The sequence below is a fragment of the Ursus arctos genome, unplaced genomic scaffold, assembly GCF_023065955.2.
Source record: "Ursus arctos isolate Adak ecotype North America unplaced genomic scaffold, UrsArc2.0 scaffold_16, whole genome shotgun sequence".
In the NCBI taxonomy this organism is placed as follows: Eukaryota; Metazoa; Chordata; class Mammalia; order Carnivora; family Ursidae; genus Ursus; species Ursus arctos.
This window is the reverse complement of record NW_026622830.1, coordinates 29,228,941-29,251,480: the sequence shown is the minus strand read 5'-3', so window position 1 is coordinate 29,251,480 and position 22,540 is coordinate 29,228,941. Positions and strand designations below refer to the sequence as shown.

General features: G+C 56.0%; 2 protein-coding genes across 8 annotated transcripts; both read right to left on the bottom strand.

The window, feature by feature from the left end:
* Positions 1-219: 219 nt before the first annotated feature.
* On the bottom strand, positions 220-8,586 carry AP5S1 (adaptor related protein complex 5 subunit sigma 1). Of its 4 annotated transcripts, none has more exons than XM_026503121.4 (3): positions 8,313-8,586; positions 2,650-2,841; positions 220-1,354 (listed from the first exon to the last, which is right to left on the bottom strand). In XM_026503121.4, the coding sequence occupies exons 1-3, from the start codon at positions 8,426-8,428 to the stop codon at positions 928-930; spliced, it is 735 nt and encodes a 244-aa protein (XP_026358906.1). In that variant the 5' UTR covers positions 8,429-8,586; the 3' UTR covers positions 220-927. The 4 variants fall into 4 exon arrangements, with proteins under 4 accessions (XP_026358906.1, XP_026358907.1, XP_026358908.1 ...); XM_026503122.4 differs by lacking the exon at positions 8,313-8,586 and adding an exon at positions 3,913-4,241; XM_026503123.4 differs by lacking the exon at positions 8,313-8,586 and adding an exon at positions 3,549-3,880.
* A 3,558-nt stretch (positions 8,587-12,144) lies between these two features.
* CDC25B (cell division cycle 25B) lies at positions 12,145-21,965 on the bottom strand. Of its 4 annotated transcripts, none has more exons than XM_026503107.4 (16): positions 21,506-21,965; positions 20,546-20,655; positions 19,714-19,765; positions 17,851-17,892; positions 17,598-17,634; positions 17,228-17,350; positions 16,999-17,121; positions 16,668-16,802; positions 16,193-16,273; positions 15,916-16,092; positions 15,658-15,753; positions 15,010-15,072; positions 14,754-14,852; positions 14,407-14,540; positions 13,591-13,702; positions 12,145-13,443 (listed from the first exon to the last, which is right to left on the bottom strand). In XM_026503107.4, exons 1-16 carry the CDS (start codon positions 21,703-21,705, stop codon positions 13,303-13,305), a joined length of 1,725 nt encoding a protein of 574 aa, XP_026358892.1. In that variant the 5' UTR covers positions 21,706-21,965; the 3' UTR covers positions 12,145-13,302. The 4 variants fall into 4 exon arrangements, with proteins under 4 accessions (XP_026358892.1, XP_026358891.1, XP_057168626.1 ...); XM_026503106.4 differs by having other exon boundaries at positions 16,954-17,121; positions 21,506-21,936; XM_057312643.1 differs by having other exon boundaries at positions 12,145-13,702.
* Positions 21,966-22,540: the final 575 nt, after the last annotated feature.

Sequence of the window (22,540 nt, the reverse complement as noted above, 5' to 3'; positions counted from 1 at the left end):
ACCACATTTTGGTAGAGAAAACAAGTGCTACCATCCAAAGGAGGCACATAAGGAGACAGGGGTGATGTGGGGCACAAGAGGTAGAGACCTCTCAAGATGCTTCTTGGGGGTATCTCTGACCATGAAGGCTCAGAAAGCCAGCTCAGGGCCATACAAAGAGGCAAGTACTCATCGAAGGAAATATGCATTAGGGAAACTTACAGAAACAGGAGCGTGAAATTACATAATCAGGGCTTTTAATTCAAAATGAGAAAGACAACTTCATCCTGGCCAGACCTCTTGCACCCACCTGATGGTACCTTCTCTCCCTGCAGACGAAGGAAACCTAGGATTATCTCAAGGCTCTCTGGTGGGCAAGGGCTGAGCCCAAAATGAGCTACAGAATCCCCCTGCTGAATGAATGACACATTTGTGAACTGTGGTGGGGCTGGACACCGAGCAGGCCCTCACTGACAAAATCCTTGGTCATAATGTTGCCTAAATGGGTGCAAAGGCAGCAGCCAGCTCCAATACCCTGGGAGTCTCAGATTCCCTTTGCACCGTGATGACTGCGGGTTTGGAAGGGGAAAGTGGGCTGAGTTCCGCTCCTCATGCTCCAACACTAGCAACTGGTGGACTGTTTTGGGGGCTGGCTGCCGGAGATGGGAGAAACTGGGGTCAAGGACAGGTGCGGCTGGCCCACGGCAACAGGATGAATGAGTCACATGGCAACTCCAGGCACAGGATGTTCTGGGATTCCTCCCCACCACCCTCTGCCCAGCCCCCTTTTCTGCCAGCTTGTGCTGTCCACTTGTCCTGGGTGTGGTACCACGCCAGAGTTGGGAGCAGGCTGGGAAGGAGGCCGATGCCAAGCTTCACCTGGCTCTGTGTCCATCCATCCCTGTCCTCCCTCCTTGCCCTTTCAGAAAGTCCTATCCCAGTGAGGGGTCAGCGGGGCCACGCAGCACTGAATTCCTTCTCCAGACCCTGGACAAACTGGTCATTGAGGAAGAGCAGTTGACCATGGGGCAGGAAGCGGGTGAGGATGCCCTCGATGCGATCAGCCCGAAGCAGAAGGTTGGTGCTGGGGGTCAGCAGGCGGAGGTGGTCGAGAAGGAGGCGTGCCAGCAACCGGAGTGTGCTCTCAGCCAGCAGCAGGTTCTCGTGGGCATCCAGCACCAGGACAAACCCTAATGAGAGCACACCCAGCCATACCACTGTCCGAGGCTCCTGGAAAGGGTCCCCTGCTGCCAGGCGGAAGGCCCCAAGGGGGGCCTCATGCAGGGGCACTGGCTCATCTGAGGACTGAGGCTGCAGGTCCAGGGGGGTCCGGCCAGATGCCTGCTGCTGCAGCCGGCACATGGATTCCACCTGCCTGGGGAGAGTGGATGGGTCACTGACTTCTGTCATCCTCATGACCACCCTTAGAACTGAGAGCTGCTTTTAATTCTGTACCTCGGATGTAGAAACTGAGCCCCAGAGAGATTAAATGACTTGCTCAGGACCACAGAGCAGGAAGCATGAGCCATGAAAGGAATCCAGGCTCCTGTCTCCAGGCCCTGAACTATTTCACTCCATGTGTTCAAGAGAAGGCAGGTTTTGAACACAGCCCCTTCGGCCAGGAAAGGGCACCAGGGGAAAAAGATCCTGCCCCCACCAGCTTCACAGAGGCCTCCTTAACATAAAGAAAAGCAAGCCATGAGAAGTAAAAGCCATGTTCAACTAAGCTGTCCAACCTCTCCACCCCCATCCCACACTGCAACCCTCTCCAAACGAAAAAGAAAGACCTTCCACTTGGCCATTTAGGCTTTTGAAATCACACTCTGATCCCTCCTGAATCACCTTCTAATTTGGGCCGTGCACAGGCTGCTTTTAAAGGCCTTTGGTTTTCTGTGCCACAGGAGGGGGGTGGAGGCCCAGAGGAAAAGAGGGATGGCAAAAGGCTAGCACAGGGCTGCCCCAGAATGTTAATCCCCCCACCCCACCCTGAACCCACCTGCCACAGAATGCAGAGAGGCAAAGAGATTCTGGCACTTGCTGGCTCCATCTGGGTCAGGGATGGGAAAGTCCAAGGCCAGCCATCACATCTGGAACAGTGTTTCCTAAACTGTTCTCTGTGGATCCCTGGCTTTCAGGAGGCTCTGGGCTCAGAGTTCCCATGTACCACATTCTCTATCCTCCTTAGGGATTCATAAAACCTACACATATACTAATAGCTCTGAGAAGTCTACACTGCAAAACACACTTAAACTGTTCCAAAGTTTACTGCCTACACTCAAATCCCAGCTCTGCCATGTTCTAGCTGCATAACCTTGGGCAGCTTAAGTTCCTGTGCCTGTACCTCAGTTTACTCCTCTATAAGGTGGGGTAATAACTACATCTATCTCAATAGACTGTTACAAGAATTAATGAGTTCATATACATGAAATGCTCAGAACATAAACACAGCACAGATGTACAAGCTCCATTAATGCTAGCTATAATAGTAATGATGATGACAATAGCATTATTATTTCTTTAACCCCTTTTCACAAAATACTTGTGAACAACTGTGGATGACTCGTGGAAACACTACTCAAACTATCTCTCTGCTTCTTAGTCTGATTCTCTGTGCCCCCTCAGAAAACCTATAACAATCAGGCATGTGTTCAATGAAGGTCTGTGTGTTACCTGGCCACAGCCAAAATCTGCTCCTTTCGGAGGAGCCTGTCCCTCTCAGCACCATGTGGTCGTGGGTCATCGGGTGAATTCTCAGCACCAAAGACGCAGGAGTAGAGCACTCGACAAAGGCCCGTGTCCTGGGCCTGGGGAGCCCGCAAGGTGTGGATGAGGAAAGCGTGGACCATGGCTCCGGGGTGGGCACTACAGGGAAGCCAGAGACCTTGGTGAGATGAGTGTGAAAGCCCAGCAGGGGATGTAACCACAAAACGGGTCTGGGAGCATGTCCAGAGGCTGCTGTGGCTGGTCACTGGTCCTCCTCTGCCACCCAAGACACACTCCCTGCCCCTGAATAATGGTGTCTGGTCAACAGCACTTCTGTCCACAGCAGAGTCAAATGGTGAAGAAATCGCAGATAACCCCAAACCCGGTTCTACAAAACAAACGGCCAGGAATCTTCAAAAGTGTCAAAATCATGAGAATCAAGGGACGCCAGGGAGCTGCTCCAGACTGACGGAGACTAAGGAGATAGGGCAGCTGAATGCACCGTGTGATGGGGTCTCCAGCCAAAAGGGTAGTTTCAACATACAGCATCATTAGGACAACTGGAAACATTTTAGGTAACAGTCTTGATCAATGTTACCTGGTTCTGAACGTAGGCGAATGTCCTCGTTTTTAGAAAATACACACTGAAGTACCTCTAAATACAGAGGTAAAACGGCATCGTAGCTGCAGCTAACTTAACTATCAAAGGATGTAGGGAAATTCTTTATAAGAAAACTGAAATTTTCTACAAGTTCCAGATTATTTAAAAATAAAGTCTACTATATAATGACACTAATAATAGTAGCGTCTGGCTGGTCAGTGGCCGGCCCAGGGTGGGAAGCAGCGGACACACTGGAAGCAGATACCTGGATCTGTAATTAAGAGTAAGCGGATCGTCAGTTTAAATTGGTCAAGCAGGAAGGTTCGCGAAGGCGCTTTGAGAACGGCAGCCCGCTGACCCGGCGCTGACCTCCGGTGACCCTCCAGCCTCATGAAGAGTGCGTCATCAGCCTTCGCCACCGTGTCCCTCCCCCCGGCCCCACACACACTCACAGAGAAACGGTAGCGACCAAAACCCTCACGTCACTGCCTCGCTCAAGCCTGCGGCGCAGTGCATTTGGGGGATTGTAGTTCCTTGCTCCAGTCAAACAGACCTAACCGGAGCACCCCGCCCTGAGTGTGCTGCCCCTTCAGCCCCCGGGGCCGCTGTCCTCCAGGCGTCCTACTCACCCTTCCTTCCCTGCTCGCGGACTTCTGCTAACGGGCCGCTCCACTCCGCACCAGAAGAGCAATGGCGGCTGCGCGGCTCTTGAGCGCCTGCGCACACCGGTCGCGGGCGCGCGCAAACGCGCGCAAGGGGCCCGGGCGGGGGCGACGCCCCCCACGTCAAGTGTACTGTTCCGTGAGTGGGAGGGGTCGTGTTCTGACGCTTGAACTCCGGCGCGGGCGGCTTTCGCCCTCCGACCAAAGACCCCTTGATTCGAACTCCCAGCAGGGCCCACGCGGGCTATTCCCAGACCCGGTGTGGGGGCTCCCGCTCGGAGCCCTGGACCAGCCGAGTCCCAGGCCACCGCCCCCGGCAACCGCGAGGGGGCGCAGCGGCCCAGCGTGTGAACCTTCGGGAAAAGGCCGGGTGGTCGCGTCGTCCCGGGCGGGCGGGGTTCGGACCTCTGCGGTCCCTGCCAGCCTTGTGAGGCTCGTGGGGCCTAAAGGTACAGGGCCGGTTCTCGAACTGGCCAGTATGCGTGGGAGTCACTAGGGTGCCTGTTAAAACGCAGATTCCTGGGCTTTATTTGTGGCAATTGTGACTTTAAGGGAAAGATGCATGTTTAGGCAGTTAGTGGGGTAGGGTTTGGGGTTGTGGATTCCCGCAGCGGGTTAAGACCGGGGTTCGTTTTGGAGTAGAACGATTCAAATTTGTCCCCACCCTGTCCCCGTGTGTTCCTGGCTGGTGAGTCACTTCCTTGGGCCCCAGTGAAACCCCATAGGGTGTAGCAGGCTGACCGTTTTTCCTTTCATGCTCGGGCTCTAACAAGGTGACCCCTCTTTGAGGGAGGCCATCAAAGGTATAGTGAAGAGACTTACTTCAAACTGAAAGGGGCGCTGCCAAGCACCAGCATCCGGAGCCAAGCGGTGGGATGAAAGCCCCAGTTCGAGGCTTGGCCCAGAGGTGTTTGAGGCCCTGCAAGTTCTGTCCTTAGCCTCACTGCCTACCCTGGGCATTCTCACACAGGCATGTGCACGCTCTTTTACCTATTGGCATGTGAACGCATCAAGACTCCCAGTGTTCTGTGCCTCAGAGCCTCTACACTGGCTGTTCCCTCAGCCTGGAATGCCCTTTCCTCCCCTTCTTTTGCCCTTCAAAATGTGCTCAGACCAAATTTCAGGGGAAACCTTCTTGCCTGGACTGCCCATTAGCATTCAGTTGCCCCCTTTGCACCCATTGTTGAGGGTCTGCCTGTGGTGGTGGTGTCGCCCATGGGGCATACCCAGGCTATGGCACTCATCCTCCCTCCCCAGGGCCATGCACGCTCCTTGCTGAGAGAAGAAATGCAAAGCAGGGCAGCCCAGGCAGGGACCCTGGAGCCAGGACCCTCCAAGGGCAGGGCATGTATTCCGGGCCCCTTTGGCCATAGGACATGGGCAGGGGGACACTGAAGGAAGGCTAGAGGAGGTGCGGCCAGGGGCAGACCAGGACATCTGGGCATTTTGACCACAGGTACAACACATAAATATATTTGTAGATGGAGGGGCAGACCCAGAGATGGTGTGGGGACTCAGTCACAAGGCTGGGAGTCATGTTGGCTCAGTTCCTGTTTCCTGGTCCCTATCAGTCTCAGCCAGAACCCATGTCTGCTAGCTGATTACAGCACAGAGCTGGCAGAGGGCTCTGGTTGCTTGGGGCCACCTGGCATCTGGAACACAGTATTCCAGCCTCTGTCCACTCCTTTGGCAGTGAATCCACTCCAAGTCCCAGGCCCCTGAGGGGCTGGTTGGCCTTGTATGAGGTATGTGAAGGAGACAGCAGTGAGAAGCTAGCCTGAGCCACTACCATGGAGGGCTGTGGAAGACCCCAGATGGAGGTGGTGTCCTGATAAACAGCAGAGCAGACTCAGGTGTCATTCCTGACTTTTTGCAGCCCTCTGCCAACCTGTGCCTTCCAGGTCAAAAGCCCGGTGCTGAGGTCAGCGAGGCAGGAAGGAGCCTGGGTCCCCCCAAGATGTTGCAGAGCCTTCCTGCTGAGGGAAGAGCAATGTTGATTTTGCTAACCAGCTGTGTGGGGTTGCTGTTATACACAGTCTAATTCATTCCTAAGTGAGGCAGCATGTGGTGAAGAGGTCAGGGTGTTGCCTGGCATACGGTAGGCACTCAGTAAATCAATAAATGTTGACAACCATTAATACAGAGGCAGGCCAGGAAAAGGTGTCAGAGAGGTGTTAGTCAGCACTGGAAAGCAAGTGAGGCCTTCTGGTCTGATGGGAGTCAGAGGCAGACGGATGGGCAGGCTGAACTTCCCGGTGCTTCTTGGAGTTATAAGACCTGCCCTGAAGACAAAATGGGACAGTCTGAGTGTGATGGAGGTAGCATGTGTTCCATGTTCATGTGTGTGAGGCTTTCAGAGTGGTTACCCTACAGACTGCAGCCAGGCCAGGCGTACGATAGGCACAGATACGGGTTTGTGGGATATGGAACAGAGAGAGGTAGAGACAGAAACTGAGTAGAGAAGGAAGAAAAGTAAAATTAAAGCACTACAAAAAAATTAGAGCTTTAAGGAAGCAGGTAGCTGGGTTTAAGGCCCGGCCCACCTGTCTAGAAGTGGCTGGGGACCACACCTTCCTGTCATTTCCCCTCCCCTCCCTCTGGCTGTGGGCAGATGTGCTATCACCCCACTCCCCAGCCCTGTTCTTCTCAGTGGTCCTGTGAATTGGGGGGGGGGGGCTGGTATGCCTACAGCCTCTTGCATCGGCCCCTCGCCCAGACTCCCACCTTCCACTGCTGTCTGCCCCACGTCAGGGCGAGGCCTACCCCACAGTGCCCCTTTTCCAGTACCCCTTGGTGCCCACCACTGCGATGTGTGCACAGTCACTGATACTGATTCAATTTGGAAAGCGGGTCCCATTCCCCACCAACCCAAGCCACAGCAGTATCCTGAATCACTGGTAGGCAGCCTGGCTTGGGAAGTTCTGCTGCTTCTCCTGGACATCAGGACCAACTCCCAGGTCCTGCTTACACACCCCTAAGGACAGGGAACTCACTCCTTAGAGACAGCCCCATTGGTTTTTGACAGCTGGAAACCCTTACTGATGATCTTGAGTCCTCACATCAGACTAGTCGAGCAACCACCTACTTCTGGGTGTGGGGAGGGCAATTGGGTGGAATCTGCCAGCCTCAGGCAGTGGATTTTTTGAAGGACTCCCTGATTAGGATGTCTAGCCATTTCTTGAAGAGTATAGCAGCAAACTAAGAAGAGGGGATCTGCTTTTTTGAGAATCCAGGCAGGCTGAGATTAAGTAGATAATGTTAATGCCCTAGAATAAAGCGGGCCAAAGTCAGACAAGCCTTGTCCTTTTGTCCCCCCGCTCCTCCCTAGGCCTCCTCAGAGATGGCATTGCCCTGTGTGGGCAGCCTCCCACCGACCACACAGACGGCTTCCTCCTCTGTCTCCACCACATCCCCTTCCACAGCTTCCTCACTGCTGCCTGGACTGGTGCAGTAGGCCACCACCCTACACACAACAGCTGGGGTTTTCTCCTGCAACCCATCACCCAGGGGACATGGCACCTGACTGCTCTTGCCCATGTGCAGAAAGGGAGGAAACCCTCAGCCTGGACCCCTCTCTTTTGATTGTCTTCAGGCTCCTCCTTTTTACCTGTCTGATCTTGTAATCCTGTAATCCTCACACTGGCCCTAAGTCATAACAGCCCCAGCAGACTGTTGTATGGCACTTGCTATAGACAGGCTCTGTTCTGAGTGCTTTACATACGCTAACTTTTGATCCAATCCGCAACTCTTTGAAGGACGGGCTTTACAACCCCCATTTTACAAATGTAAAAATTAAGGCACAGGGAGATCAAGTAACTTTCCCGATGTTACACATGTGCTAAGGGAGGTGTGCATGTCGAAAGATTTCAAATTGCTCCCTCCCTTCCCCTGGTGTGTCCCCTTCTCCCCTGTCCCCTCACAGTCACCCCAGGGGCTGGCTCGGCCCCTGCTCCCAGCTCCAGAAGGCCATAAGCCTCCTCCAACCCCAGCCCTGCTTACTTTCTACAACCCAACCCTGGGAGCTCCATCCCACCTTCAGGGAGCCCCAGGCCCCATGGAAGCAGTCTTGGCTGGTCTCCAGGAGGATGAGGCCCTGTGTGATTCGTCCTTTCAAACAGCCACGCTTCCTGCAGGGCTGACAGCCAGGAGGCCCCACGAGGCGGCTCAAGCCCAGCCACGTGAGGCTCCCTCCCCTCCTGCTGCCCCGGCCCCGCTGACTCAGAGCCTGGCTGCCGGAGGCCTGTGCAGCCACCCCCTCCCAGGGGCGTGTGCTAGTTGCAGGCTAGGTGGGGCAGAGGCAGCCCTAGCCTCACACCCCCTGGCACCCACATGAATTCCTGTGTGGGTTGGGTGGGAATGCCTCTTACCTTCTGTCCCATAACCAACTGTCTTCTTTGAACAATCGACTGGAACAAATCCACATCCTGCAGGGTTCTCTCAAGGCATGACTTTCCTGGCCGTAGACCAGCCACTTCTCCATCATTACTCAACTTCCCTCTCCTGATTGTTTCCAGATTCCACAAGGCTGTGGACCTCCTTGTCTAAACATTGCTCAATTCTGCACCAACAGTTTTATTGCCTCTGGAAAGCGGGTGCCTCTGTGTTCAATTCCAAGGATGAAGACTTTTTAGAAACCCCAAGTTTTCTAGAAGACTGGGAGCTGTTGTGGGGGGATGAACTCAAGCCAATGACATCCAGCCAATGAACTCCAAAGAGTCACTTGAACTTTTTAAAGAATCTGACTGGAGGAAAAAACTGAAGACTAATATTTCCACCTAGTAGAGTCAGAGAACAGGCTGGGTTTGTGAGGCTTGCACCCTCGCTGCCGCCGAGCCGCAGAGCGTAGGTTCAGCACTTAAGAGAGCACTTTGCCGTATACAACAACCCAGTTTTCTGGCTAAGGGAGAGAAATTAAAATTCACCCCATTTTGCTGAGCATATAGAACAAGAGAACCCTCAGGCTCCACTGGTGGGAAGGTAACAGTATAGCAAGCACGCTGAAGCTGAATGAACACACGGCCACCCAGCAGTTCCACTCCTGGGTATACTCCCAGTACCATTGGAAATCATCCCAAATAATCTACCAAGGGCAGAATAAAAATGCTCTATAGCCTGATTGTGCTGGTGGTTATGCAACTGCATGCATCCGTCAGAACTCACAGAACAGAACCATACGCTCAAATGGGTGAATGTGACTGCATATAAATTATATCTTAGTTTTTTTTTTTTTTAATGTGAAAACCAAAAGAAATAGATGCAGAATGAATAATTCAATTCAGGACTATGTCTGTCTGATGGAATACTATACAGCAGTGAGCAGGAACAAAAACCCCTGCAAAAGGAAACATAAATGAACCTTGACATCATGCTGAAAGAGGTTAGACATGAGAGCATGAACTGTACGATTTCATGGGTATGAAACTCAAGAACAGGAGAAATGAATCTACCGTGATGGAGGTCAGAATAGTGAGGACCCTTGGAGTGCAGGCAATGGGGAGGGAGCATGACGGAGCCTCATGGGATTCTAGAAAGGTCCTGTATCCTGAGCTGTGTGGTGGTTCCTTGGGTCTGTGCTCTGTGCTTAAGAGGTGTACCCTTGATGAAATGTTGATTATTCTTCAATCTAAAAACATTTTTTAGGGACACCTGGGTGGCTCAGTCAGCTAAGCGTCTGCCTTCGGCTCGGGTCATGATCCCAGGGTCCTGGGATCGAGTTCCACATAGGGCTCTGTGCTCAGAGGGAGCCTGCTTCTCCCCTCTGCCTGCCACTCCCCCTGCTTGAGTGCACGCTCTCTCTCTGACAAATAAAATCTTTTAAAAAAATAAAAACATTTTTAAAAATTGTTATTACAAGGGACCCAGTGAGCAATTCAGATGATGTCCAGACCCCACTAGTGCCGACTGACTTGGCCAGCTCCCCGCCTGTGCCTGGCCCCACAAAGCTCTTTAACCATGTAAGCAGGCTTCATGCGGCTGCTCCCAGGCTGGAATTCCTGCCCCACCCTGGCCCAAGCAAAACAACCTTTAAAACTGGCCTGCAGCCCAGGTTTTTAAACTGCTTCCTTGCCTGATCTGCTCCCCTTTATGAACATTCAGGAAGAAAGTTACAGCTTCTCTTGCTGGGCAGGAGGAGGAATCGGAACACCTCTGCCCCATCCCCTGAACTTCCCAGGAGTAGATGGGGTCCTGGCTTGAGTTGGAGGGGCAAACCTCTGGCATCCCCTTTCCCAGGCTCAGGCCCGTTCTCCTCACGGCATATGTCAGCACCAGGACCTTCTCTGGGGAAAGTTTTGTTTCCCAGCTTAACCAAGGGCCCTCTCCCTGCCTCCTCCTCCTCTTCCCCTGCAAAATGAGCTATATACCTCCCTGGTAAGCTTAGGAGACAATATGTGTCTGGAAGAGTCTACATGCCCCATGACCACAGCTGTGATTCTGATGGTGGGATATGATGGGGACAGATGTAGCCTCAGATGTCAGCACCTGGCACACAGCTCAGGTGTGCCATTGCTCTCTCCTTCCCACGTGGCCTGATCCTGACCCATGGAGTGGAAATTAGACACCCAGAACAGAAGCCAGGCAGCCTAACCCCACCCCCTTGGCTGGGACCAAGGCAGGACGTGAGGAATGGGAGAATCCTAGGCAGCTGAAATGCCTGCTGTGTTTGAATCTGCTGTGTGACTTGGGGGCAAGTGTATGCCCTCTCTGAGCATCTAGCAGCCTTCCTCCTCTGTATAACCAGAAGGGAGGGAGGGGGACTTCCCAAGGCCACCTAAGCAGAGTGGAGCTGGCAAATCTCAGTGGGACAGTGCCCAGGGCCTTCTCCCTCCCTGTTTCTTACTGTTTCTCAGGGATCTACACAACACTTTTTCCTTTTCTGGGGAAAGTCCCCTTACCCAAATGAACGTTATCCTTGGTATCAGCTGCCTGCTCAGTGGAGAGGGCTTCTGGAGCTTTCAGAGCCCCTCCTGCCCTGAGCAAAGGCCCAGCATCCCCAGACCATCAAAGCCACACTCCGACACCGCCCACCCAGTGTGCCCTTGTGGGAGGGGTGTGGGGGGGGGTAGCCCCAGCCTTTGGGCATAAGAATCTTGGGGGGAAAGCTGGAGACAGGGCAAACATCATTTCGACTCAGCCTAGGAATCTGGAATCCCTTGTTGCTCTGGTAGAAAATAGCCTCCATTTTCTCATCTGCAAAATGGAGTGAATAATCACTGGCACCACCTAGTTCAGAAGGTAGATGAACTTTGGCAGAAAGTGATAATGCTGGCCAACATGTTGTCTGCACTCTGCATCAGGCAGTTACCTTGTTTGTACACGTGCAGAGGAGGCCCTACAATCACAGACTCACATTTGGGGGCAGGGGTCACCTGCAGGGGTATTCTGAGGGAATTTCCTGAGATACCAGGTTTGGGCCTGGGACCGGTTCTCCCAGATGGGTCCTTTTCCACTCGCTTGATCTTGAACTCAGCCTCTCCTAGGTGATGGAACCTCTGGTGGGGTTACTGAGAGGAAAGTCATTTCTCTGATGGGGCAGGAAGGAAGGCTTCTGGGAGGAGGTGACATTTGAAATTGAGTCTCAAAGGAGGAACAACAGATGGGGGAAGAACGTTCCTGATGATGCAAAGGAAGGAAACGTGAAGAACAAGGTATGGGGATTTGAGTCAAAAGAGGTGAGGAACGGGGCTGGGGAGGGCCCGGGTCCTAAAGGGCCATGCCAGGAGTCTTCTAAGTTCATCCTGAGGGCCGTGGGGAGCCACTGAGGGTTCTTGAGTAGAGACAGGGTTGCTTTGGCTCTCCCGATGCAGTTTAGGAAAGGGGAGCACAGGGGCTCCTGGGTGGCTCAGTGGTTAAGCATCTGCCTTCGGCTCAGGGCCCAGAGTCCTGGGATCGAGCCCCACTTCGGGCTTCTATGCTGGGAGCCGGCTTCTTCCTCTCCCACTCCCCCTGCTTGTGTTCCCTCTCTCGCTGGCTGTCTCTCTCTCCGTCAAATAAATAAATAAAATGTTTAAAAAGGAAAGGGGAGCACAAAGGGGCTGGAGTAGCCACGTGAAGGCTAGGCGAGGCTGCCTGGGGCAGAGAACGTGAGGCTACCTCCGCAGGAGTCTTCTGGCCCCCATCTGCTGACCTGCCCTCGCCCTATCCCACCGCCAGGATCTGCCAAGCTCTTGTCCAAGGCCCACAGGACACGACGCCGGTCACTCAGCTTGCTCAGTGCTTTATTGAACCAAGGCCTGAAGAGATGAGTCAACAGGGCCTTCACGCACAGCCCTCCACACGTCCTGAGATTCAGAATCCAGACGTGGCTCGGTCCTTGGCTTCGCTGCTTCCACGACATTTCGTCTTGAATATTTCCAGACCTTAACATGTAAAGATTTTTGTCCACACAGACAGACACACGTATATTCTTGCCGCAGGCGGTCACGCTCACTGACATGCTTCCACTCAGCAGTCTGCGTGTGCAGGACATTGCGCATCCGTCGCTCTCCATCCATCCACCATCCATCCGTTCGTCCATCTGTCCATCCACAACAAGAGAGCAGCAAGTTCTGACCGGTCAGACCCCGGGGTTCACAGCAGTGGGGGCTGGGCTGCCAGGGGCTGAGGATACAGACCTTAGCCCTCACCCGACAGCCCCCCAATGAGGTCCTCCCTTTCCGAGGCAACAGAAGCCGGGGTCGAGTGGCTAATGAATGTTTGGAGTCTCTAACCCCAAGTGGAGAGAGGGCCCTAAATCTCAGCCTGTGCCTCCCCTGAGATGGGCAGCAATCGGACGAACGAGTCAAGCATTCAGGTAACACTGAAACAGGAAAGAGTAAGAGCTTCTGTTTGCGTTAGAGGCGTTCTCGCAGGACAGGAAAGAGAGGAAGAGAAAGGGGACGGGCAGACACACCCAGGAGTGCCAAGGCCCCTGGTTCTGCTTTAGCCCTTCCCCGGGGGGGGGGGGGGCTGTGGCTTTCCCCCAGCCACATACAAACAGAGCCTCTAGGAAAGAGGGGGCTTTTCTGGACACAAGAAGACAAAGGGTTAACTCAAACAAGAAAAGGAAAAAAAGCAAAAATCTTCCTGCTGGACACAAAATATTTCCTTTGAGCTGCACTTAATCCAATTTCACCAAGTCAACAGGCTGGGCTCTCCCAGGGGCTGGGCTGGGCTGGGCTGGGGGTGGCACGAGGATATGGGGTAGGATTGAAGTGAGACATGGGGATCAGGGCTGGGGGCAGATGGACAGGCCCGCCTCACTGTCCTTCCCCTGGATGGCAGCTGGGGCCTCCAGCAGACCCTCAGCCCCGCAGGCCCCCGGGTGGCTGGCACCAAGGCAGCAAGGCCAAGAAGGCAGACAGGACCGGCGCTGGCCCCTCACTGGTCCTGCAAGCGGCTGCAGAGCTCCCGCCGGCTCCGCTCCCCAGCCCAGCTGCGGGTCTTGAGGCGGAAGGTCTTCAGCTCGTCCCTGAAGGCTTCATGGTTCATGGGCCGGTAGTCCTGGGGCTCACAGAAGGTCTAGGGCAGGATGGGAGGATCAGGCAATGTGGGGGAGTGGGAACATTCAGAGGAAACCTCCCTTCTCCTTGGGCTACCGGCTGGCTGAGCCCATTCCCTGCAGTCCAGCCCTCCCGCGAAGGCTCCAGCCACCCCGACCCACGGTACCGGGTGCTGTGGGAAGAACTCCTTATAGCCGCCCTTGAGGATATACATCTCAGGGTAGTAGAGGCGGGGGTAGTCGTTGGCAGCTCTGTCGCGTTCCCTGATGAAACGGCACCTGGGACCAGCAGGGGTGTGGGGGTCAGAGCTGGGTGGTGTGGCAGGATATACCTCAGGGGACCTGTTCTTTGCACCCACGCCTTTGTGGGCCTTGGGGAGCCACAGAAGGCTTGAATGCAGGAACGTCAGCCATAAGAATGCTTTTACGCTGTTCGGCTACTGGATCCAGAGGAGGTTGAGAAGGTGAAAGGAAGGAGGAAAATCAAGGGGGTTGTTTCTAGAAGGCAGATCACAATCTTTGTTAGAGATAACTGACCTGGACAGAGAAGGGGGAAACATAAAGGAGAGAAGTGGACAAAATTCGAGAGATCTGTTCAGGAGGTTTGGAGAAAACTTGGTGAGCATGAGAGGTGGGGAGCAGAAAGATCAGTCAAACCGTGGAAGGGTCAGCATCACTGAGGCCTGGGACAGGGCCCTTGGATATTAAGGACACTGCTGGAGACTTGGAACCAGATCTTGGGGGGGGGGGGGTGACAATGGAGGGTGGACATAAGGCCTGATGGGAAGGATGGGGAGAGGGAGGTGGGAAAAGGGTACCATGCACAGGAAAGGAGGGTGAGGTCTGCTCCAGGGTGCCAGGAGACTAGAGGTCCAGGTCTAGTAGTGGCTGGGGCTGGGCTCAGGCCTCTTGGGCATCAGATGGCTCCAGTACCCCAAAGCCTGGGCAGGAAGGTCAGCAGCAGACACTAGCTAGGGACTCACATGCGGGGACCGCGCTCCGATGAGAATTCACAGTGGAAAATGAGGATGATTCTCTTGTCCAGATTACAGGGGGTGATGGGGCTCTGTAGCAGGAAGGTCTCAGCGTCCCGTTCCAGGGGCAGGTTCACGGCAGTCTGCCAGAGAAGCTGGAGGTCAGGCCACAGCCCTGGGGCTGGGTGGCAGATCCCTCCCGGTGCCGTCCCCACCTTTCAGATGGGCGATTCCACCTTTTACTGGACAGAATCCTTCCCCATGAGAGGGTGCAGCCCCCCTCCACTGATTCACCCTCCCCGCAGAAGGACAGAACTAGTGGGTCTTCGGGGCCTGTCCCCATCAGCCCACCTCACCTTGATGTGCCCGCCTTCGTACTCGTAGGGGTACCTGCAGTCCACAATCACAAACCTCTCCACGATGTTGCTGAACTTGCCTGCCAACAAGGCTGCCATCTGTGGGCCACAGAGGTGGGTCCCAGCAGGTCAGGCTGGCAGGAGGGGACTGACCCCAACCCTACCACCGGTCTGGCCTTGCAGCCCATCCCCAAGGAAGGTTAACAGGCAAAGAGCCATCCCAAGTGTGCCTGGAGAATGGCTCATCCCTGCGTACCGTTTCTGGTGAGATGTACTTGAGATCTTGGTGCTTTCCATCCACAGTCTGCAGAAGGAAGGCCTGAAAGGAAGGGGAGAGAGAGATTGAGAAGGGGGGGGGGAAGGAGAGGGGGAGAGAGAGAGGGAGGGAGAGAGAGAAAGGAGAAAAAAGGGGAAATTGGCCAGACTAGGAGCCTGGAAAGGATGGAGTTTCTTTCCCAAGCCCAGAAGGCCACACCTGCTTTGACCTTCAAATTCAGCTCTGGTTCCCACAGCAACCCTATGGCACCTCTTGGGTCTGACATCTAGGGAACAACCCCTTCCAAGAGGAAATGAAGAAGGGAACAGAAGAGATGAACTCCTCGCCTCCTGCCCCCCCCACTCTGCAGAGCCCCCCCACCCCCCACCCCAGATGAGGCCTGACAAGGCTCCAAGCTAGAGGTTAGCTTGGAAATGTTTTCCAAGGTTGAAACACAACTGATGCCCCAGACAGATCTGGGGTAGAGTCAGGAGACCAAGGTCAAGGTGAGAATAAAGAATAAGCTGTGATGGACAAAGCCGGGGGTGGGCCGGGGGGGGGGGGGGAACGAGGTAACCAAGCCGCTGCTGAGCTCAGAGGGCCACACGGTAAGGGACCGAGCCTCCCGAGGGTCCCCACCACTCGTACCTTGGAGTAATCCCCGATCAGTTCTCGGTGGTCACTGTCCAGGATCGTCTCAATCTCATCATGACACAAGGACTTGGAGCGGAGGACACGGGCTTTCTGCAGGGTAGATGGTGGCCAGGGTCAGGGGCCAGGCTGCCTCTCAGTGTGGCTGGCACCTCTTTCCCTGCACCTTGCCCTCTGCCACAAACCCAGCCCAGAAGGGCTGGCAGGGTCTACTTGGACAGTGGCCGCCCAGCCCCATCCCAGAAGGGCACCCACAGGTTCTTCAGCCTCCCGCTGCTCATCTGGAGGGGTCCCGCTCTTCCTCCGCTTGCTCTGTACGGGCAGGTCCCTGTCGTGGGGCCGCTCCAGCCTTTTGAGGATGGGTCGGATCACGCTGCAGGGCATGGACGGAGAGCGGAAGAGCCGCTGGCACTTGCTGTACATGATGAGGTCCTGGCGGGGGGGAGGGGGAGGTCGGGGGTCAGAGTACCCTGCCCCTGCCCCCTACCAATCCCCAAGGTTTGAGGTGGCGCCCCCACCCCCAGAGACCCACCTGCTCTTCTTCCTTTTCTGAGGTCTTGACCAGTGGGGCGCTAATGAGGCTCTCCATGCCTGGGGGTACTGCATTGTCGTCCTGAGGCCAAATCAGCAAAGGGTATGGTCACACCCGCGGGCAAAGGCCAGCCCATTAGGCCCCAAGTCCTCCAGCATGGCCCTCTTTGGCCCTGCCAGCACCTCCACACAGGGCGGGCCCCCAGCACCAGGAAACTGCAGGGCCCCGCTTGCTGAGAAGTGTGGCCATGTGGGAAGGTCAGACTCGCCTCTGCCCTGCAGCACCCTCCCTCACAGCAGCACCAGCCACCTGCTAGTCTCTGGTAGACCAGAGGCTACGACGACTCTGTTAGCACCGACTCCTCTTCTGACATCGGGATGAAGTCATAGTCTCATGGAGGGAGGTCAGGGCTTTCCTCTTTTGGGAGATCCCAAGGAAAGGGAGGCCGATGGCCTGGTGGGGCAAAACTAGTTACCTTTAAGTCACTCTCCAGGATGTCCACAAAGCCATCATCTTCTTCGGAGGTCCCCTGGGTGGCAGTCAGGGAGCAGCGGCTTCGGGCAGGGGGACTCAGCTCCTGTACTTCCATCTTTCGCTCGGGGGTGAGACACTGTGCGCAGGACAGACACAGGCTGCTCAGGGGTGGGGACCCGAGGCAGCCCCCATCCCCACCCTTCTGAGAAAAGGTTCCTGCTGCCTCAGGGTTCAGGCTCCCCCTCCCCCACCCCCTCCCCCCCCAGGCTGCCTTCAGGGGCACCCACCCTACATGCAAGCCTGCTCTGCAGAGTTCCGCTCTCCCAATGTACCATCAGGTCGGGGGCTGAGTTTGGTCTCTGGGCAAAGGCTTCTCTGCGTTCGGCCCACTCAGCCAAAGCATGGGCATGGCTGGGATGCGGGGGTTTCCATGGCATCTTGAAGATGAATCCATCCTGTGGGCAACATGGGTAGGTGTCATCAAATGCCAGAGAACCATCCCAGCACACCCCCTTCCTTCTCGCCCTGAAGTGCTCCCACTCCAGCCTTCTGGAAGCGCACATTCTCTTTGTCCTCCCCAGAGCTGCGGGCAGCTCGGCCACACGCCTCACTCTTCCTCCAGCTGCCAGGCGCTTGGGAGTTGGTGATGTTCCGTAGCACAGGGCTGTGGCCCAGAAGCCTCACCTAGAGAGCCAGGTAGGGCAGCAGGTACTGAAGGCTGCATTCCTCTGGCACCAGCCCTGGCCCTGCCTTCCCCCGTCCCTCCTCCAACTCCCCCAGGTTGCCCGTCCACCTCCAAAACCCCATCTCCCGCAACCAGACCAGGGATACCAGACCATTTCAAGTCTACCCTCTGGGATCCCTCCTGCCCCTCCTCAAGCCTGGCCAGGGCCTGAGCCTCCTCCAGTGTCAGGCCTCAGAGGGCACTCACTGGCAAAGACTGGAAACGTCGAATGGCAAACTGCTCGCTGCGGGAGGAAAGGGGGAGATGTCAGGGCTGGAGAGTAGGGGGCCCATGCAGGAGAGCACACAGGATGCCCCTCCACCATGGAGCCCTGCGCGTCCCTGTGGGAGGCAACGGGACAGCACCCTCCCCATGTCTACTCCATCCAGTGGGGGGGCATGGGGAAGGCCTGGGGTAGGTGGACCACTAGAGCCCGCATGACGAAGGCTGGAACACTTACTTTCGGATGACCCGGCTGGCTGCCTGGATGGCCTGCTCAAACCTAGGAGAGAGAAAAGTCCCATGCAGCCCCCCTCCCCCTACAGCCCAATGCCCACCCCCAGCCTCAGGCCCCGGTCCACAAGGCCTGGCGGTCAGGGCTCAGGCCAGTAGAAAGGGAAGGGAAGAATGTTGACTTGCAGGGGTCCAGGTATTGGGGAGGGGGGAGAAGAGAAGCAGCCTGGGATTTTGAAGGCTGCCCTGAATGGAAGAGGGCCCAGAGAATGGAGCAACGGAGACAGCTGGGGCAGGTCACAGGGTGGCTGAGGCGCTACCAAGGCAACGGTCTTGCCAGCTTGCCCACAGGCTTTCCACCTGTATGCAAATCACCTCAGCGGGGCCATATGGCCGCCAGGAAAGGCATCCATCCGTCCCATGATGACAGACCGTGGCCGACCTTATCTCCAGGGTCTGGATGCCAGCAAGACCGGGCTTCCCTCCCCTTCGGTGGGGCTGTCCTGGCTCCCCCCAGGACAGGGGCCTGGTTTAGTGTGCCCCTGGATCAGCCACAGTGTGCCATGCCAGACCCCCTAGTGACAAATGTTCAGGGTCACATCCTCTCCTCCCTCCTATGGAATTTTCTAGGACCCAGCCTCTGTCCCACCCCCTTCTCCTGCCTTAGAAGAGGCCAGCAGGCAAAGAATTCCAACAGATGTTCCTTTTGAGGCTGGGGCACAAGCTTCTGTAGATAGGCCCCACCCCCTAGCTATGTTACCAGAGACCACCTGCCATGCAGGGCTTTTGTGTGTCTATGCGAACGCAGGCGCGCACACACACATACACACACACACACAGAAACTGTAACCGTCAAAGCAGGTGCAGAGGTGGGGGGGCCACTGAGGGCTAGTGTCAGGGGGATAACTCCCAGGGGTGGGGAGGGGTTGTGCCCAGACAACCTGGCATCAGGAATGGTGAATTTTATTGGTTTGGTTTCCAGTCTGCACCTGCGCCTCAGGAGTAAAGCAGGGACGGTTCTGGGTTGCCACAAAAAACCAACCTGCCGTCCCCCCACCCCCACCCAGTTATCTCCCTGTTTCCTGTTTGTGAACAAACCCTGTGGCCCAGCCCAGTCTGATCAAAGGCAGTGGGAGGAAAGACAGCCACTGCCCTAACCCCAAAGCCATAGTCCCTCGGCCCAGTCTGGGGATGCCCAGCTGTCCCCACTAATGCCTGGCAGCTGTTCTCCCCGCTGGGGCTCTAACAGCTGGATAGGGACAGCTGTGCTCTAGAAGAGACTACTCATGCCCCACAACCGAGGGGGAAGGATCTATCCTGAGTACAACTCCCTCTCCACTCTCTCTCATAAAGGGCCTGGTCCAGGGGTTGGCCAGAAAGGGTCACTGAAGCCAGAGGTTGCTGATAGGATGGCCAAGGGCTGAACCAACCTGCCATAACTGTTTTGTTTGGCCTACAGGGAATTAAAAGTTTCAAATTAGTTGGACCATATTTTTAAATTGTGATCGTTCACAGGGGAAACAAACAAACAAACAAACAAAACACGTGTATAGGCGAAAGAAAAAAGGGAGACACAGCAGACCTGTATTCCCACAGGCCAAGGGCTGGCTGAAGTATCCACTGCTTCCAGAAGCCACTAACCCCCCCGCCTGGCCCTGAGACCACACTCAGCTGCTCCTGTGGAAGCAGACCCTTCTCTGAGACAGGAAGCAGAATCTCAGGACTTGGGAGGTCAATGGGTCCCCCCCACATGTGGATTGGAGGGATCTGTCCACTCTCCCAGACTTCCATGGTGGGTTTATGCTGGAACTGGGATCCCCAAAGGCAGGCGCCAACTCCTTGGTAGCGGGGATCCCTTTTCTCTACTCACGTCTGCTCTGCCATCTGGGGGTCCATGGGGCTGGGAGAATCCATACACAAACCTGGGGGGGACAGAGAACCTTGGTTTTGAAAGTAGTAGCATCTTTTACACACATTCCCCCGCCATGTCCCAACTCTATTCAGAGAAAGGAAAAACCTGTTTCTATTTTCGAGCTTGATACATTAAAAAAATGAAACAAAAACCAGTCCATGAACCCCCCTGAAATTGGGCAGGGCTCTATTCCCTGTTTTCTATGAAAACTCCTCTGTATAGGTTTTATTTTTTTTTTTTAACATTTTATTTATTTGAGAGAAAGAGCACACAGAGGAAGAGGGTGAAGGAGAAGCAGATTCCCTGCTGAGCAGGGAGCCTGACATGGGGCTTGACCCCAGGACCCTGGGATCATGACCTGAGCCGAAGGCAGGCACTTAACCAACTGATCCCCTCCTCTGTATAGGTTTTAACCCAAAACTTCGCTAAGCATTTTTCTTAAGCTGGTTTAAAGTAATTTGTTCTAGAAGAGATAACACCTTTTTAAAGAAAAAGGTTACAGCTGAAGGCAAGTGAATGTTACAAAATGACCAACTTTCAGCCCTCATGCCTCCCAGCTGGGGCTGTGGTTTAGGGACTTTGGCGCCTGGTTTTAAATAGGTAAGATCTCAGAGGGCCCCACCCAGCTCAGCCAGTCTGGGCTGGGTGTGGTGAGCCCCACCAGAGGTGGGCAGGTGGAGGCTCCTGGGCCCACCAGGCTGTGGGGAAAATGTGAGTCTGATAAGCAGGGAAGTGGAGAGACCCAGGCAGCACCCGCCTCCCCAAGTCCCCTGGTACCCTTGAGCCTCACCTGCATCAGAAGCTTCAGAGGACTCAGAGGACAGGGAGGATTCAGATGCCCGCCGCCGGGACAGGGATAGACATGTGAGCAGGCTGCCCACCTGACGCTTGGGAGTGTCGCTGGGAAGGCAACAGGAACCCAGGGAAGGGGAAAGGTAAAGGTGGGGCTCAAGGGCTAGCAGGCCCATGTTCCCACCAGCCACCCAACTCTGAAGGGCCCACTCCTGTCCCAGGAAGGTGATGGCCCTGAGGGTCTGCCCTCTTCTCGGGTCTTCTGCGGAGGCTCTAAGTAGCTTGTCTTTGTTGATTAAGAAAGGTCCTCCTGGGTTCAGAGGGAGGTGAGCCCAGGGCAAGAGCAAGGAGGTGCGTTGAGGGCCATTCTGGGGGTGGCAGGGCAGCAGAGTAGCCCTGGAGGGCCTTCGCCAGAACTCTTCAGACCCCTACCCATCCACAAGTCTTTCTGGAGCAAGGGCAAGACTCAGGTCTCCATTGCCGCTGAGGGCAACCCAGCCTGGACACTGCAGGTTGCTCAGCAAGCAGGACCAGGGTTTAACCCCTTAACCTCAAGAAAGAACTGGGGGTGGAGGGAGCAGGGGCATGGATGTAAGAGAACCAGCCACCCTCCGCCACCTTCAAGTTCCCACTTCCGGGGAGTGGATCCCCTGCCTGGGGCAAAATAGTGGTGATTAGGGCAGAGATTAGGGAGACAGCATGTTAGAGGCACGCGCCGGGGGGGGGGGGGGTGTCTCCAGAGGCTTGTGCTGCCAAAAGCAAGTCACCTGGAGAGTGTGCTCAGCACAGACCTGGCCTCATCGCCCTAGTCCCGGGTCCCTGAAGCAGGCACTACCCTGGACACCTCCCCACTCCGCTTCTCAGAGTCGGCTCCCACGCCGGGTTCCACGCGAGGCCCGGGATCAACACCCTTGTGCGGGCCTCTCACCCCGCACCCAGCGTCGATGGGGCCCCCTACCTGCCAAGCCCGGCGAGGTTGTGCATGGTATGGGTGAGGGTGGTGACCGGCGAGGAAGCGGCCGCGCGCTCCGGGGACCCCACGAGGCCATGAGCTCCCAGCTGGAGGCCCAGGAGGTGGCTGGGACGCTCGGCGCCACCGCGCATGCCGGCCGGACTGAGAGCCGGGCCCGGCGCGGGCTCCGGCTGGGGCAGCTCCATCGCGGTGGGGTCCGCCGAAGGCCGGAGGGAGGGCCGGGCGCGGGGCGACGCCGGGCACAGCTGGCCGGGACGAGGTGGGGAGCGGGCCCGGGGTGGAGGGGGGGGAAGGGAGGGAGGAAGAGCCACGGGGTCGGAGCAAGGGAGGAGAGGGAAGCGGGGAGGGTGGGGCGGGGTGGAGGGACGCAGGGACCGGCCACCAGTCCGGGAAGCCTCTAAGCAGCGGCTGCCACCTCCACCTCCTTATATATTCGAAAAATAACAGCGGCCGCGCCGCCGGACGCCACCAATGGGGGCGCGGGTTAGAGGAGGGCGGGACCGAGGGCGGGGCCCGCGGGGTGAAAGGCGCGGAGGTTGACCAGCCCGGCCCAGCCCAGTTCCAGGCTCTGGTCGGGACTAAGGAATTGGGGTTTCTCCTAACCCTCCACGCGCCGCCCCCCGTCCCCCCCTCCCCCCCAGCCAGGACTTGAGGATCTTGGCTTCCCAAATTCTGCTTCTCGGGATGTGGTTTGGAGTTACCCCCGGCAGAGAGGGTAGCCGCACCCTCTAGGGTGGCCTCAGAGAGAAACCTCCCCCCCCGCCCCCCGAGATTTAACATCACCTACACTCACCAGTAGGCACCATGAGAGGCTCCACTCCGGGAGTTTGCCAAACACTGCTGCACGGTGCGGTTCGTGTTCGCCACTCTACTTTATCGACCGGGACGTTGAGGCGTGGAAAACTTCATTAACTCGTTCAAGGTCACACGGGGCAAGTGGTAGAGCAGAAATTCACCCCAGGCGCTCCTGCAGCCTCTCTGCCCTCTGGACTGGCAGCACGGAGCGTCGGTAAAGCGTAA

Bases quoted from the DNA above. Each gene is read 5' to 3' on its own strand.
- AP5S1 (XM_026503121.4), bottom strand. From the start codon at position 8,428: ATGATGGAGAAGTGGCTGGTCTACGGCCAGGAAAGTCATGCCTTGAGA. The intron at 2,842-8,312 runs GTAAGAGGCATT...GCTTCCCTGTAG, and splicing joins AGTTGGTTATGGGACAGAAG to TGCCCACCCCGGAGCCATGG. The intron at 1,355-2,649 runs GTAACACACAGA...CACTCTCCCCAG, and splicing joins CAGATTTTGGCTGTGGCCAG to GCAGGTGGAATCCATGTGCC.
- CDC25B (XM_057312642.1), bottom strand. From the start codon at position 21,705: ATGGAGCTGCCCCAGCCGGAGCCCGCGCCGGGCCCGGCTCTCAGTCCG. The intron at 17,635-17,850 runs GTAAGTGTTCCA...TTCCTCCCGCAG, and splicing joins GCCAGCCGGGTCATCCGAAA to CGAGCAGTTTGCCATTCGAC. The intron at 15,073-15,657 runs GTACGAGTGGTG...CCTTCCTTTCAG, and splicing joins TGATCGGGGATTACTCCAAG to GCCTTCCTTCTGCAGACTGT.